General features: G+C 41.5%; 1 protein-coding gene across 4 annotated transcripts in view; it reads left to right on the forward strand.

The window, feature by feature from the left end:
- Nucleotides 1–16156, forward strand: part of WBP1L (WW domain binding protein 1 like) — a 58994-nt gene that overhangs the window by 1580 nt on the left and 41258 nt on the right. Inside the window, exon 2 of one of the 4 annotated variants that reach the window (XM_021536328.4) lies at nt 15664–15811. The exons of 2 other annotated variants lie outside the window; for them this stretch is intronic. Coding sequence is in view for 1 of the 2 variants with exons in the window: in XM_085583686.1 (XP_085439812.1) it covers nt 5375–5401 (27 nt within the window). In the remaining variant the exon portion in view is untranslated. Of the gene's footprint in view, nt 1–5223; nt 5402–15663; nt 15812–16156 lie in introns of those variants that run through there. One more of the 4 variants, XM_085583686.1, reaches the window with a different exon arrangement.

Consider the following 16156-nt stretch of genomic DNA (forward strand, 5'->3'; position numbering starts at 1 on the left):
TAAACAAGCACATCTCAGAACCGTTTTGCTCTCTGGTTGTTGCAGTACCCAGCTGTGAGCAGTGGTCAGGTGGTAGGATTATCTGTATGGTAGCTGTGAGTCTCTATAACCCTATACATGCTAATAAAAATGTCATACCTGCTTTGAAGGGTGTGCAAGAGGCTCCCTGCCTCAGACAGTTTATACATTAGTCAAACAAATAGGAAGTTGAAAAGGACGAGGGCATGGAAGCAATTGTACATCTGGATTGCATGTGGAATAGTGGCATTTGTGGCTTGTGGATATACTCTCTAGGCAGTGCACCAGAAATAATCCTAAAATCATATGTCTTGAGTGGTACAATACATGAGAGTGGGGGATAACAGGTTTGTCTGCCTACGTTTTCTTTAAGAGCACTTGGATAGGGATGCATCTTTTACTCATTTCCTTTCCATAGTCTGTCTATATAAAACTCTCACAGCTTTTTTTAGATCTTAAATGTATACTCTGTCTGTCAAAAGGCTGGTATTATCTCACTGCACACTAGAGATTGACAGCTGCCCACTCAAAAACCAGCATGGTAATGTAGGATCTCGAGAAATGAGCATGTAACAAAACTTCATCTGCTTTGGTGTTGCCTTAGAGCCTGATTTCATCAGAGTGAGCCAGTGAGTTCACAGAGAAGACCTGCAGCGGGACAGTGCTGGACTTGGAAGATCTCTGCACCAAAGGTTCTTGTGTTTCCACCTGAAACCCTGACAGCATTTGTCTCTTTTCCTCTCCAGAGTGCTGTTGCCCTTGCTGCCTCTGGTGACTGCTGCCTATTTCCATGTACTTTGCAGACATTTGCTGTGTCCTGATTGCTTCTGCTGTCCAGGAGAGCTTCTTGCTCAGGGTCTGTGCCCCCTTGCCTGGAAGAGCTGTACCACAGACCCGGTGGTCTAAGGCTGGGCTGCAAGAAATGTGTCCTTTAAATAATTCAGGAGGTGGAGCTGTACTGCCTAGCACTGAACAAACATTCAGGAGAACACACTGTGCTCTGCAGGAGTGTCTGATTTTTCAGGTTAAAATAAGTCCAGGCTGCCCAGGATTGTCAAAGACCATTCTTTTAACTAAGGTGGATTGCAGAGAAAATGATGAGCTAATTATCGTCTATCCCAAGTCCAAGTTTATCTGCCTCCATGACTATTCATTGCAGTTTCACTTGTAATCAGAGCACAAAATTTTGTTAACTCGAGTGGAAGCATTTATTAGTAGTTTACAGGCAGAAGTATTCCAATTATGTTGTAATAAAATCAGGATAAACATCACAGGAAGAAGAAATCTATCCATGTTCAGTAGCAGCTGTAGAAGTAGAGTCTTAGCAGCACACCGTAGCTATGTGCTCCTTCTCAGTTTGTGGCAGAAGGAAATAAGAAATTAATATGTTTAAAAATTAACTGGATAAAACTTGTAATGAAAAATTTGAAACGTTAATAATTTTTCTATCATAGTTTGTCTCTACAGGGCAGAATAAAGGTTATTTGACCATCTCAACTATCTGTCTGCTTCCCATGCCTGCAACTTAATTATCACATAGTTTTCTCAACTGTTATTGTCTTTGAAAACAAGAGATTTAAGTGAATGTTAACTATGTGACAAGTCTGTGGAATCTGTCTTTCTCTAATAAGGTGGTTTTGAGCCAAAATCTGGCAGAAGCATGTTCTTCTTAAAAACCGATTTCATCCCAAATTAAAGAGTTTGCTTGAAATACTGTGACTTGAGGCATGATTAATCATATGTGACAAAGAGGACAGATCCTTGCTTTGAGGAGTAACTCAGCATGACTGTCACTGTGGCTAACACCCCTGTAACACAGAGTTTCTGTCCAAGGCTGTGACCACAGCTCTGATTGCACCACTGTGGAGTTACCATGCTTCATCCAAGGCTTTGGCTGGATTCGTGCCCTTTCAGAACATCACTTCAGGGAGTCTGTGAACTGAACAGCAAAGTTTCAGTTCTCATTTAACGGGCTCCTCATCTGTAAGTTTAAAACAACGTTTTTGATTAAGGTAAAAGTAATTAGTTACAGCTGCGCTTCTGTGTCTCCTGAAATGCATCAGGTTCTTAGGAAGAGAGCTGCTTGTGTAACCACAGGATGTATTTTGTCTGCCATGTCTTTGTCTGCGACTCTTGGTTTTTTGGCTTGCTAATATCCACAATTTTGGCAGGAGGCAGCAGAGATCAAAGTACGTGATGCACTTGCTCAGAACAGGAACCTCTAAATAACTGCAGGCTGGGTTAAGGACTGCTCTTTCTGTGATGATTATACCACCATGAACTCGTGTGTCTCATCTGTATAGCACGCCTTCCTGCTGATTAAATTTCTTTTCTGAGTTGCACTCATAATTACACAAAATGCTATAACACTTTCAACTTGCATCTCTGCAGCTGGGCAGCAGATGAAAAGCCTGATCTGGAAATGTCCAGTGAACCCCAGCAGATTTCTTCATAGAAGTCAAGGCATCTCTGTGACTGGGACCTGTCATTGCCTTTCTGAGAATTTCCCTGCCACCCTGCAAATATTAATTAAAAAATATATAGCTAGCACCTGTTTAAGAATTAACTTGGGCAAGTGTTAGCAGAGTAGTGGTGTGCCGGAAGGGAACTTGGAAGGTGTCATCTGCCAGAGTTGTTTTGCTATGGTTGGGGATTTTTCCATCCTCCCAACCTGTTGGGTCAGGTCAGCCACATCTGGCTAGTGGGTGCATCTAGTACTGAGTATCCTGAGCAGTGGCTCTGCTGTTTGAGGTGCTGTTCTGCAGCAGAGATCCTGCCCAAAGTCATGATCTGCCATTGGTAGGGAGGCAGAGGGTGTTTGGGGATGCGCTTGGTGTTTGGCCACATTTTAACAGCAGTTATTCAGACCTGGCTAAAATACCCACTGAACCCTCATATTCATTCCCAGAAGTGCTGCTCCTCTAAGCATCTTCAATAGCTGCTTTTCTGTTGGCAAAATGAAAACTCTGCTCTTTTATATGGCTCTGTCAGCCTGTATTAACTTGGTGTTATGTTGATGTTTACCTTTGTCTTTCTGTGGTATTAGAAGGGCACTAATGTTGGTAATAGTTTGTTTCTTTATGATCCTACATGTGGCCATCCTCTGAGGTAATGGGCAATATATTTTGTAAATGCAAACTTCCCACCTTTTCTTTTTGCTTTTTTTTTTTCCCTTTTAAGTCACATTGGGAGGATTGGCAGGATGGAACAGACTTTTGCTTGTGGCAAAAAGCTATCATTGGGCTAATGATCCTGTGGCCTACTTCTTCACACAGTGCTGTCACTGATGTGCCCTGTGGTTGTGCCTATGCAAAGGTCTTCTTGTCAGGCATGTCCAGCAGTTTCAGTAATGCTGAGCTGCATGTGGCCTTTTGTTCTGTCTCCTGACAACATGTACTTGGTACCAGGTTTGGGGATATTCCTCTGATCTGAGCTGCCTTGCTTTACAGAGTAAGAATTTACTCTTTCTGGTTAGCTGCACAGGAATCCACTGAGTTTATTAATGCATATAACCAATGACTCTATGTCTCTTATGCAGTCTTTTCTTGAATTTGTTTCAGAATGAAACAAATGAATCCAAGACAAGCAGGCAAGCTGTGCTGCTGTTTTTGCAGAGTGCAGGAAAAGACTCAGCATGTCAGAGATCTTAAAAGCTGTCTCTGAGGCAGGGCTGGTGACAGTCCTGGATGGGCCATTAGTCATGGCAAGGCAAAGATGCTCATTGCATGTTGCAGGACAGCCTGATTATGCCAGGTTTTGGTTTGTACTTCTGAGTCAGAAGAAAAAGAGCTCAGGGTGAGGGATGGTATTCTTGTATGAATTCATTGAGAGATGCTGACAGGGAAGTTGGATCCCTCATTCACCCTTGCTGTCGTGTGTGATTGGAAAGGCCCGAGCTAAGAGGAGATGTTTTGGGATGCCAACACCTGGGTGCTGTGGCAGTGGAGTTGTGACAGGTGATTGTTTGGCTGACCTGTGAAGAGTGCACGTAACAAACGTGCCTGAAATAACAGCTGGCTGGAGAGGACAGGCTTGCCAAGCAGGAACTGCGTGCCCCTGCCTTGCTTGTTAAAAGAAGTGTGTTGGTGTGGCAGTCACAAAAGAAGTTTTTTTCCATTATTTCAGCAGTAGATACTGTTTGACTGCAGAGGAAGGCTCAAGGTGCTGCAGAAACCTGCTGTTTATCTGCTTGGACAAGGAAAAGCTTGATTCTTCTCTAATGATGTGATTATCAGTGGGATCACCACCTCCAGTATTATTTTTAGACGATAGCTGTGGTCTGTGCAATTGCTTTTGGAACAGCAACAGAGCAGTTTGCATGCAGGGGTTTGCTAGGTGCAAAGTGAGGTAGGTGATAGTGGCAGACTGATGCAGCAGGACAACCCATTTAATGCCAATGTAGCCAATGCTCCCTGGCATGCTCTGCCCTGAACAACACCTGCAGATAGGAGGGAGAGACTGTATTTTGTGTGAAGGCACCTTGTGGTGCTGCTTGTTTGCGGGCCTTCTCTACTGAGCCAGTATCCACCTACCTGGCATTGCCTGAGGCCAGTCCAAACTGGTCAGAGAAAAAAAGGACATGAGAACTGGGTTGTGTAGGAGATTCAGATGCGGTTTTCTGACAGTTCCTTCTTCCCAAGCACTTTTATACTGGCATATTGTAAACCAAATCCAAACACTGACAATGCACAGGAAGCTTATGAGGAAGTGACTGAGAGGAGATTCCCAGTGTGGATTCCAAGGGGACAGAGCTTTGGACAGCAGCATTTTAAATGGCATCTTGCTGACCATGGGTTGCAGAGGTGTAGGTGGGTATGGCAAGCAGCTACCAAGACTGACAAGTTGCAGGGTTCTAGGTTTAGGGAGTAAGAGACAAAGGGACCTTTCCTTTTTTCATAGAGGATCAAGATCTTGCATTCCTGACTGCAGGCTTTTGAAACTCAAGAAAGGAAAGATCTGTTAGCAATGAAGAAGATTCTCCCTTCTTTACTCTTTTAATCTCCATTACTATGAGGTGGAAGTTTGTTACTTCTAATTGTGATGTGTTTTTATTTCATCACTGGTTTTGGTGTGTGCAAGGCAGTAATAAAAATTTCAGAGGCAACTTGAGCGGAGGTCCATGGGGTGTGGTTTTTTGGGTTTGGGGTTTTTTTGTGTTTTGGTTTGGGTTTTTTTCATTTGTTTTGTTGCTTCTGGGGATTTATTTTTAAGATCTGGGAGGGAACATGGGAAAAGCAGAAACTAACCCTCTCTTGGCTCTACTTCAGGTTGAGGGAGCTTGTCAAGATACTGACCTTTGTTAAATGTCCTGGAGAAGGGAGAGAGAGTGACTTGAGCAGGAAAATTGATTTTATTAATGAAAGAAGATAGTTCACAGAAGAAGGTGAGCTTTATGTAGTTGTGAGTGTCATCTCCCCATCCATTTTGAAGCTACTGACCAACTTGAATGAAATTCGATAGGAAGATACCTCAAAAATGTGTAAAATTTCAACAGAATTCCTAAAAACAGGTAGGCATAGAGACACCTCAAAAACCAAACAGGAAATCACTGAGTGAGAAGCTACACTAGTGAGCTTATTAGCACCGAGAAATTTTGGAGTTGTGTTGACTGACTTGATACATGCCCTGCCTCTTACCAGAGCCTCCATTGGAGCTCACAGTTTGTGAGCATGCAATGGCAGTCAACCTTGTGGAAAACATTTATGGGAGGTCAGCTCCAGTGGTTACAGAGCTACTTTTATTTTTCATGTTGTCTCCTGCTGGCTGAAGAGCAAATTGAAAGTGAAAAGGTTGATAAGGAATGAAGAGTGTGTTTTGCCAGGAATCTCACCAGCCATCCTGAGTTTTCTCTGTGTAAAAGGTGTCAGGTGTTCCTTTGGAAGTAGGGAAGACACTTGACCATTAATGACCCTCCTGCAGACAGTGCAAAGGCTTTTTAGTGAGCAGAAGTGATTCACTCTTTTCTCTCGTGTCCAGCATGCAGATATGACCAGCAGGTCAAGTACTGTTGTCCACAAGAGACCTTTTATTATAACTTATTGTGGAATCAGAGCTGATAATTAAGAAAGTCTCGGATATTGCTTCCAGTCAAACAGTGGTGTAATGGTGGCAGCCACACCAGAGGCCTGATACAGAAGGAGTGCAAAATATGCAGAAGTCCTCTTCCTTGCTAAGTTTTGTATTCCTTGCTCTGTGTAATAAGCTTTTTATTTGTTTACACTGTATCAGGGGTCATTTGTTTGTTTTAAAAACCTCTTTCTCTGTTTGGGATCCTCTTTAAATCCCAGGTGGTGGATGACTGCCAGCAGGAACCCACAGGAACTGCATGTCTTCTGTCTCCAGCAGAAGATCAGGCCATCCTGTTGCATAAATTATCCCCTGTGACAGCCATCCCACTGGTGGTGGGCAGAAAATCTGTCCCATGGAAGTAGCAGTTGGTAAAAGCACCTTTTAGAGCTAAGCTAACCAAGAATTGGGAGTAACTGTGTGGAATGAAAGGGTTATGTGGGGGCTGAGATTAGAATGAGCCAGGAGGTAAGGGAAGAGCTGGAGGAGGTGGTGGACATAGTACAGTGGTGTAAACACTGAACAAAACCTTTAAAGAAGGCAGTCTTCAAGGCCAAACCCTGGATTGATTCACATCCTGTGTATCAATTGTAACTGTAAAATTACCAAATTTGCCTCGCTTATTGGGGGAAGGAAAGAATTTTCTTCAAATATGATCTGAAAGACCTTTACTCTGCTTGGAATGCATGTAACTACCTGAATACATGTGAAAGTCATGACGCAGGTCAGAGTCTTCTGTGATTAATTCCTCCTTTTCTTAGTGGTTGCCTCATTTGTTGTTTGCAGACTGCTCTTCAAACAGTGAATGCTTAAGAGGAGGAGGAAGATTATGCCTGTGTTGAGTTGTCTTCAAATTACCTTGTCGTTTTTGACTTCTGTCTTTTTAGAAGATGCAAACTTCACAAACAGCTTGCATTTGACTCTCCAAGCTCCTGTGATCTGTAGCTTAGATAAAACAGGCTTGCAGACATCTGTCATCGCTGATTGTCTCCATTTACTGACACTTAGCACTTGGTCACCAACAGAGCCTATCTTAAATTGCTGTGTCAAAAATAAGAGCTCTTATTTTCCTCTACGTTTTTTCCTAGCTGTATGGTTTTCTTCTTGTCTCATTGTTTTGCTCATTTTTCCTACTCATCTCACTAGGAATTTTTGCATCTCACATGCACTCTCATGTTTATGGCTCATTTTTTTTACTGAGTTTCTTGCTTTTCTGCTCTTTTTATCTCTACTTGCCAGAGTCTGTGATCATACTAAAACAGTGGTTAGGTTGTCAAAACAAGAGTTAGGAGATTTTTCCCCTCAGACCTATTTTGTGTTCTTAGGCCCATCATTTGACTCCAAGGTCCAAGGATCATCCTGCCAAAGATGAATTCAGGAGGTCTGAAGCAATCATTTTCTGCTCTGAAACCTGCAGTCTGCTTTCTTTAGATGGACTAGATGGAGAAGCAGTCCTCCTTTATTTTCACCACAATATATATCTTTTGAGAAGCACTGTGCCAGGAAAACTTTAGTTTAAGGGACAGAGAAATCTGTTGTTTTCTTATTTCACCTTTGCTGGAATGTAACTTCAGGCTGGTGTGAAATGTAAGGGCTTGCTGTATTCCTGGTGTGGATGAGGCTCAGACTAATCTCCTTTTTTCACAGCCTTTAACAGAGCAGATAAACTTTGGGGAACACAAAGTGTGACAGTGATGGTTTCTTGTCTGTGTTATGTTATCTAACAATATATAACCAAAACTCTTCTTGCTGTAATCCTACTCTAAAAGATTTTAGAAGTGCAACCAAAGGATTAAGTACATTCATTGTGTCCTAATAAAACAGGACTAAATCTGCATATGCAAGGGAGTGAACAGTTTGACTTTGGCTGGAAAATGTAGAGCTCTCCAGGAGAGCAAAGCAGTACTGGATGAGATGTTTACAGTGATCTGGCTGGGTGGTGTGGGCCATCTTGATCTTTTGGAACCAAACAAATGAAGGGTTTATTTGTGTCTACAAAACCATGTACCTTGCATGAGTGTTATCTGTAGGCTGGCTGAGTGCTGCTGTAGATGTAGCCTTTATCATTACACAGAAAAAATTAATTTTACAATTCTGGAAACCTTAAGTTCTAGTGGCACTTCACAAACTGGGACAGACTCTGAAATGAATGACCCTAGATTTTGTTTATTTGTATTCTTTTGCTGAGAGCTCTTACTACCAGGGCTCTTCTCTCGCACAGGCACTTCCTGCCAACAGTCCTTCTGAAGGCACTTTCCTTCAGCACAGGGTGTAATGTAAAACTTGTTTATGATTTTAACTAGTGACTGTAATTAAAGAAATGGTCTTTAACCATACTTCTTTTATCTGGTTCAACCTAATAATCTCTTTGGTTACAAGTCTTGCACTGCTTCTGTGTTGGTCAGCTTGCATGTGCTTGTCATGAGGGCTCTTGAGGGTGAAGTGCCTTGCTAGTTTCCTTAACCCAAAAGATAGCGTAACAGTGGGGAAAAAGCAGAAAATTTTGGGTGTTTAGCTGTTGTTGTTTGTTTTGGGATTTTTTAAAGTGAATTTATAAATATTATAAAAAATATTTTTAAACGCCCCAATGATGGAGAAGTAGTTTTGAAAGAACTCTTCAGTTGTAAGCCTGGCTTACCACATGATATTAAGAAAGTAATTTCATGTTTCTCATCTACAATGGGGACATTAAAATGCCAAATGTATTTTTTGTATCAAAATACTAGGGGATTGTGTGGTACTGACTGTGTATATAAATACTGTGTAATTTTCCTCTTCAGCTGGATGTCTGGCTGAAAGTCCTCAGGTCTAAATTATTAATTGTTAACTAAGAAACCCTTGCTTTTCTTCTTGCAAGGTTTTGGTCCAAAGGTTTTTAATGCCCTCAGGTCCTGTGGTCAAACTTTACCTAATTGTCAAGATACAGTTTTATTGTTCTTGACTTCTTCTGTACTTGAGTGGAGACTGTTCTTTTATTTATCTGGAAAGCATTACTGTAAATAATCGACATGTGAAGACACATGAGGATTGAGCTTTAGTGCCCCTCACGAATTGCATGTACTCTGTTTATGCATGGAAAACAATTCATTCAAGTGTAAGCTTTTCCTTCTTTGCAGCTGACTTAGTTGGTTCTATAGAAAAGTCAAAACATGGGATTTCTTGTATCTTATTTCCCCTTGGAGACAACAGCACAGAGATGGAGATTTGGAACCAAAGCAGCAGGTTCAGCGAGCAGAGCAGTGGGAGAAGCTCAAGCTGGCTGAAATGCAAATGCAGAATCTGAAAAGGGAATGCAGAACCCAAACTGGCAGCACAAACTGTTTTTACAGCTGCATTTTGACTTCTGGATGGTTAGCACAGGATAGTCTCTTTTCTAGGCTTTTGAACTGCATACCAAAATCTTCAGATGGCCGTGAACCATGAGAGCCTACCATGTGAGCATACCTTGGGAGTGAAAGGGAGAGGGAGCCTGGAGCAGGTTGCAAGCAGATCCTGGTCCTTGTGAGATGCTCTTGGGCTGGGCAGGCAGAGGAATGACTTCCAATTGCCCATGAGATGTCCTGAAGGTCATCACAAAAACTTGGCCTTGCTTTCTTTGGCACCAAGAATTCAACTGCCCAGCTGCTGGGAAGGCTTAGACATCTGTGTTAAGTTCTTCACAGGATGAGGTACCCAATCTTTCTGCAAAGAGTAGAATCATCTGATGGGTCTAAGGGGGACATTTTATATGTGCACACTGAAATGACATCCTTAATTCCAAACAAGCATATGTCTTGCACTCTTGCTATTTTACATTTCACCTTTCATTTAGTGATAAAATGAGCATTCTAGTTTAACTTGCTAGTTCTTCAGTGCTAACCTGTCTTCTCCCCAACACTGAAATGACATCCTTAATTCCAAACAAGCGTATGTCTTGCACTCTTGCTATTTTACATTTCACCTTTCATTTAGTGATAAAATGAGCATTCTAGTTTAACTTGCTAGTTCTTCAGTGCTAACCTGTCTTCTCCCCAACACTGAAATGACATCCTGAATTCCAAACAAGCATATGTCTTGCACTCTTGCTGTTTGACATTTCACCTTCATTTAGTGATGAAATGAGCATTCTAGTTTAACTTGCTAGTTCTTCAGTGCTAACCTGTCTTCTCCCCAAGTGCGTGGGCTTTCCATGGAGCAGAAGTCTTTCAGATAATCCTTGTCTTCCACCAAGAGGGAGCAGACTATTTCTGCATAGGTGGTGAATGTTCATTTTTGCATTTGTTGCTCTCATTAAAGTGAGAGCTTGTTCCGTTTGATCCTCTTATATAAAGGGAACACTGGGTGTCCTGCAGAAACTACCTCTTTAAAGTGCCTTGCAATTTTATGCTTCTACATCATGGTTAACAAAAGTTCATAAATCCATACTGGAATGGAGACCAAGTATAGTTCTCTATACTGTGTTCTGCAGCACACATGATTTATTCTCAGCTTGACCTCATGATTGACCTCATGTGGACTTGTTCCCATGTAAGTAGCAGCTAAAATCAGTGGTCTGAGCACTAATCTGCAAGTTGCAGACAGTAGGTTATTTAGTGAGAATGCTCCACAAGTCTCTTACTGTAGCATTTTCATTCAAAAAGGTCACTTCTGTGAGTTCGTGCACAGCTGAATTTAATGTTCTTTCTCAGCAAGGCAGGCCACACTGGAGACGTGCATAATTATAATAAATACAACTTTGTTCTCAGCTGAAAAATCCATCTGAAATAAATTTTTCCAGCCCTTCCAAGAAATGCTTTTAGTAAGATAAATAAAAGCAATTCTTGCCGATTTCACATTCATTCAACAGGAATGTTGGTGGGTGTAGGGTGCCTCCACTTAAGTCACTCATCACAGTGCCTTCTGGGCTCAGTCATATTCAATAGCTGGCTAAGGATAGCACTTGCAAATTGGGTTTCTCACAAACCAATTAAACCCAAGTTCATTATTTCTTACTTGGTTTGAATCCTGGTTATTATTTTGAGTAAAATTGTTCTTAGCAACAAGTACAGAGAGTTCAGTTACACTCTCAACTCAGACAAACTTTCAACAATGCTTTGATAGGTGCATCTGGTTTTTGGGATATGCGTGTATTTATACAAGTTTTTGTGGCTTATTTTCTGGTTGGCACTTCTGTGTAGTCAAAGATTTGTTTTCTTCTGTGTTCTGTTTCGCAACAGTGGAAATACTGAAAAAGTCTCAGCCTAAATATGGAAGGAAAACTAGGAGTTGTTCTTTTCCTTCAAAACTTCTAAGCAAGTACTTTAAAAAAATCCCTCTTTGCTTTCATCTTTCTCTTTCTTTCATTTTTTTTTTTTGTCTAGGTATAGCAAAGAGGCTCTGCTAGTTGATTGGGATGCTGCTACTGGCGGAAGCTGAATTTTCGCACAGTTCTCCTGGGTTCATGTGCAGGTCTGGTTACCTTTGAGATTTCAGAGGGGCTCTGCAGGGTGGTCCTTAAATATCTTTCTGCTTCCCCTGCAGAGACTCCAAATAAGCAGTTTCCATGCTCCTCCACTCAAAGCTACCATGGCTTTTGGTTTAGCAACTACCTGGTTCCCACTATTCCCATTGTTCCTATTGTTCCTCTGTTGTACAGTTGGTTGTTGCTGCAAGGTCACTCTTCTGCTGGGATCTATGAGACTGCAAGGGAGAAAGACTCACATGGCAGTCTCAGTTGTAAATGAAAAGTAACACAGTCATTCTGCTCTTACCCTGAATTTGGACAGCCACGTGCTGTACTGCTTGGCATGAAGAACTTACTGCATGTAAGCTGTTTTGTCCTGTTTTCTTTTCACTTTGGAAAGAGGGAAGCATGGAGGCCTTTCTAAAGGAAAGAGGAGCCTGATACCTAGGAAAGAAGAGACTGTTGAGTGTGAAGGGAGAAAGCACAGGGAGGTGACTGAAATCTGAGTGCTCTGACTTAATAAAATGCAAGTGATAGTCCTGGATCTGAGAATGTGGGGTGGAAACTCGAATTTACTTTCATTCACCTTCTGTGTGCTAAATTAGATAGTCATCTCTCAATGACTTGGTATCTCTTCAAGGCCCAGAGGTTTCCATTGACACCAGAGAATGATCAAAAGGGAAATATGCTCTCTCTTGCTAGACTGGACTTGTGCCTTTTGGTCACATTCATTTAATACTGACTGGGAGCAGATTTAATTAGCACTTAGATCATGATTGTCTGCCTTTTTTTCTCAAGGTATTATTTTCTCTCCTTGCTTATCTGCTTTATTCCACTGACTTCTTTTTCCTGATGCAAGTCTTTGTGTTGTCTGTTTTATCTGTTGAAGCCATCAGGACTTTAATACATGGTACTTGCTAATGAAGCTTGCTCGGCAGTGAGAAGGCATGGGAAGCTCACTTAAACTAATTGTTTTAGGATCTCTCCAGGCAGCCTGACCCTATGCACAGACATGGTTTATTTTAGAAAGATTGTCTTAACTTAAAAAATCAGTTCTTGTTCAAAGATGAAAACACACATTGATCAAAACCTGAATTTCATGTGGATTGTGTAAACATGTAATTTGGGTTAGATCTGGACATTGAGAAATATGTGACACTGTTGCCTAGGAAGTTCCAGTGCAAGAAATGTGGGGAACTTCAGAATGTCACATTAGCTGTCTCCTTGGGGAAGTGCCTCAGAAATCCTGACCTCTGCATTTCTGCCATGTGTGTGACGCTAGTGGAGATGATCACTTGAGCAGTTGCAACATTCTTGTATATGTGAGTTTGAATGATTATGAACCGTGGAAAGAATAAGGCTGTGCTTCCCAAATCGCTCCCCAGAGACTCCCTCTGGCTCTGCACATGAGCATTTACTTTCTTGTCAAAGCACTATCTGCTTCCATCAGTGCCATGTTTCCTATGGTCAAATCACTGAAACCTTTTTCTAGGAGCTTATGCACTTGAATTTCTAGGGATGATGGCTATGGTGCTCTTGGACACCTCTACTCTTTGCCAAACCATCATCCAGTGTGTAAGGTTTTGGGCTGACATAGATATCCTGTTCCTATCCCCATCCGCTAAAGGTTTCCTGTTGAAGATGTTAGTTTTACTCTCCTCTTTATCAGCCCTGACAAAAGTTGTTATTTAAATGTTGCTCAATATTTTCAACATGATTTTGGGATGATTGCTAATTCCTTCAATGCAGTGTTTTGTTTTAGTATTTCTAATCCCATTTTCTATGAATAAGTTCAGTTGCGTGATTTCCCCAGAAAGGATTAGGGTTTACTGCTGTAGGTACGTCATCCTGCCTTTGAAGCTGCTTGCTCATGCTTTCCTTGGCAAGCTCTGGCAGATGTGCTTGGGAACAACAGAGATGGTATCTTTTTGAAGCTGTGAAAGGGTTAATCGGAAGCATGTTTATGAAATCAGGTTGCTCACCCTTACAAGCTTTTACTGTGATCTTTTTTAATGCTTTTGGAAGATTTATCACCCGCTTTTGTAATTTATATTACATTTTTTTCTTTTCTTGAAGCTATTAATGCTATGTGTGATATTGTGAAAATTACCTATGATGAGTACCTTTTCTGAGCAAGTCCTTAATTGCACACCTCTTGGATGCCAACTGGAGAACGTGACTGTCTTCATGTGGATGGCCTGACAGTTTTGGCTGGTATTTTTGGGATAGCTGAAGGAGTGTAGAGCAGCTGAAGTACATCTGTACTTCCAAAGCAAACCCAAGCAAAGGACTTTCATCCCCTGGCAGACAGATCACTGTACAGATGCTTCTTCTCAAGAGCCTTTTTGTAGGATTGGTCACACTTTTGAGTGAGTTTGCATATGTGATGGGGAGAAGGACTTATGGCTGTTCATGGGAGTATTATTTTTCACCAGGGAGATTAAAAATACTGCTATTGATTAGGAGATGGCTTTGGAGATTCTCTAGTGAAATGGAGCACCTGTACATATGCAGTAGTTTTTGAAAAATATTAAACAGCATGTACCCTCTGCTGGGAATTGTTAATTGTGCTTTTGGCTCTATCTGCCTTGCTTGCACATGTACCATTGTGAAATTTTTACAACCAAAGAAAATATCAGAGAATGGTTCTCTTCAAGATTAAGCTGATAGCTGCCTTCAGCTGATGTCTCTGAAACCAGCTGAGGAGCATGTGCTTGCCTCACTGGGATCTGCACCTACCTGCACTGCCGTAGCACCAGGATATTGATGCAAGGCTTCTGGATTGCAAAGAGCCTGGACAGTTCTGTCAGGCTCTGCAGATGTACATGATGCAGTTGAAGAGAATGTGAAAACCTTAGTTCCTAGCAAGTTGTCTCAAAGTGGATCTATTTGTGCATTTTCATACAAAATGTGTCTTCATTTTTAGTAGATTTCTAAAGCTGTGACAGAGACTATTGGGAGATGCTGTGTTAACCCCTGTCTAGTAGTGAATGCTGAGCTTTGCAAGTACTGGCTTTTGGTACAAATCCATGTGTTGTGTACTTGTAATACCAGGGTCTCCTAGAAACCCATAGGAATCAAGTGACTGTTACTTGTATTTTCTTGCTTGTTAAAATTGCACAAATAGTGACTCTTACTTCTGAAGATTTCTTCCCAAGGAAGTATCATCTCCTGGGATTTAAGTATTTGCTGATGAAAATCGCTGTGATCACAGTTAAAGAACTACTGAGTGTCACATCATTAGGTCACCAGTTCAAATCTAGTCCAAAGAGGTAATGGGCATTTTTATATCCCTAATGCTTTTCATCAGGATTTATGTTTACTTGCTTAAACTAAAATTGGAGCATCTGCTATTCAAAATTATGGTTCAAGTGGAAAATAAACACCAGAAGCAGTTCTTTCTATTGCAGAAAATCCTGCTTGACTTGTGTCTCTGTACATGCTTGTAAGCACACATGGAGCTTTGGAATGGAATAAGGGTTGCAGAGAAATGGATGCATTTAGTCAAGTCCGGTATTTTTGGTATGCTTTTCTATGACGTTTAAATTGCAAGAGCTTTTGAATAAAATATAGGAGCATACAGACTTCGAAGGCAAAGAAATTTTGAAATTGAAAATGCAATGGGAGAGTATTTTGAATGGCAACTGAAACACTTTTGGACGAAGTATTTCTGAAATTCTTCCAGGCAGCTGCTCTTCTAAAGAGTGATGGTTGGTTGGCTTTTTAAAAAAATTTTTTCTTTCTTGTTTGTTGTTTCTAGCATTCATGTCAGAATCCATGTACAAAGCTGCACTGCTAATTCTGACCTCTAAATTCAGGTTTCCAGTCAAGAAATGTGCACTTCATTGTAGAGTAACATCTGGTACTTGTGATAACACATTGGACTGTACCTTTCCCAGGCTACAGAGAGCTTCAAGGGTTCAGTTCAGCCACACAGGCCTTGGCAGCTTCACAGTTCCTCTTGGGTCCTCTTTGAGTTGTTATTCTGAAGTTGGGAAATTCTTGCAGTCTCTTTGAGATATGCTGTGATATGGAAAGCCATGCTAATCCCTGCAGTCAGGGGCTGACCTCTTGTGTGCTGGGATCTCTGCCTGCAACCAGCTCTTTCTTCCAACCTTTTCCTGAATGTTTCCTGAGCACTCTCTGGCTTGTTTCAGGGACCAGCTTGGCAACGTTATCAGGAATCAATAGCTGGAGTCCTTCAGGAAAGAAGCTGAAGATGCTGAAGTATGAATTCTGGTGTCCTGGTTGTTAGAATCTGTTAGCAGAGACGTCAAGATGTGAAGAAGAGAGATGTGAAAGCCGGTACAAGTGTTCTTTTCTTTGTGCTCCTGAGTTGAGAAATTAAGATTTGAGCTGGCTTCCCCACCCCAAAGGCTGTTGCATAGTTTCCCATGCATCTCCTGCCATGGGAGGTCACTGGTAACTTTTGTCAGTATTTTGAGGTACAAAAAGTGGGTTGTTGAAGTGTGGAGACAGAAAAATTAGATATTTAATGGCATGGGAAAAAAATTACCCATAGAAGTTGAGTCATCACTGTGGTACTTTGTTACAAGGGTTCCAATCCTGTGAGTCTGGAATATATGTTTTCCTGTGTGGTTACACTGTAAATAGTCTTCACTCATATGAAGGTCTGAGTTCTTGGCACTT

The sequence above is a fragment of the Lonchura striata genome, chromosome 6, assembly GCF_050655825.1.
Source record: "Lonchura striata isolate lonStrDom1 chromosome 6, ASM5065582v1, whole genome shotgun sequence".
NCBI lineage: Eukaryota > Metazoa > Chordata > Aves > Passeriformes > Estrildidae > Lonchura > Lonchura striata.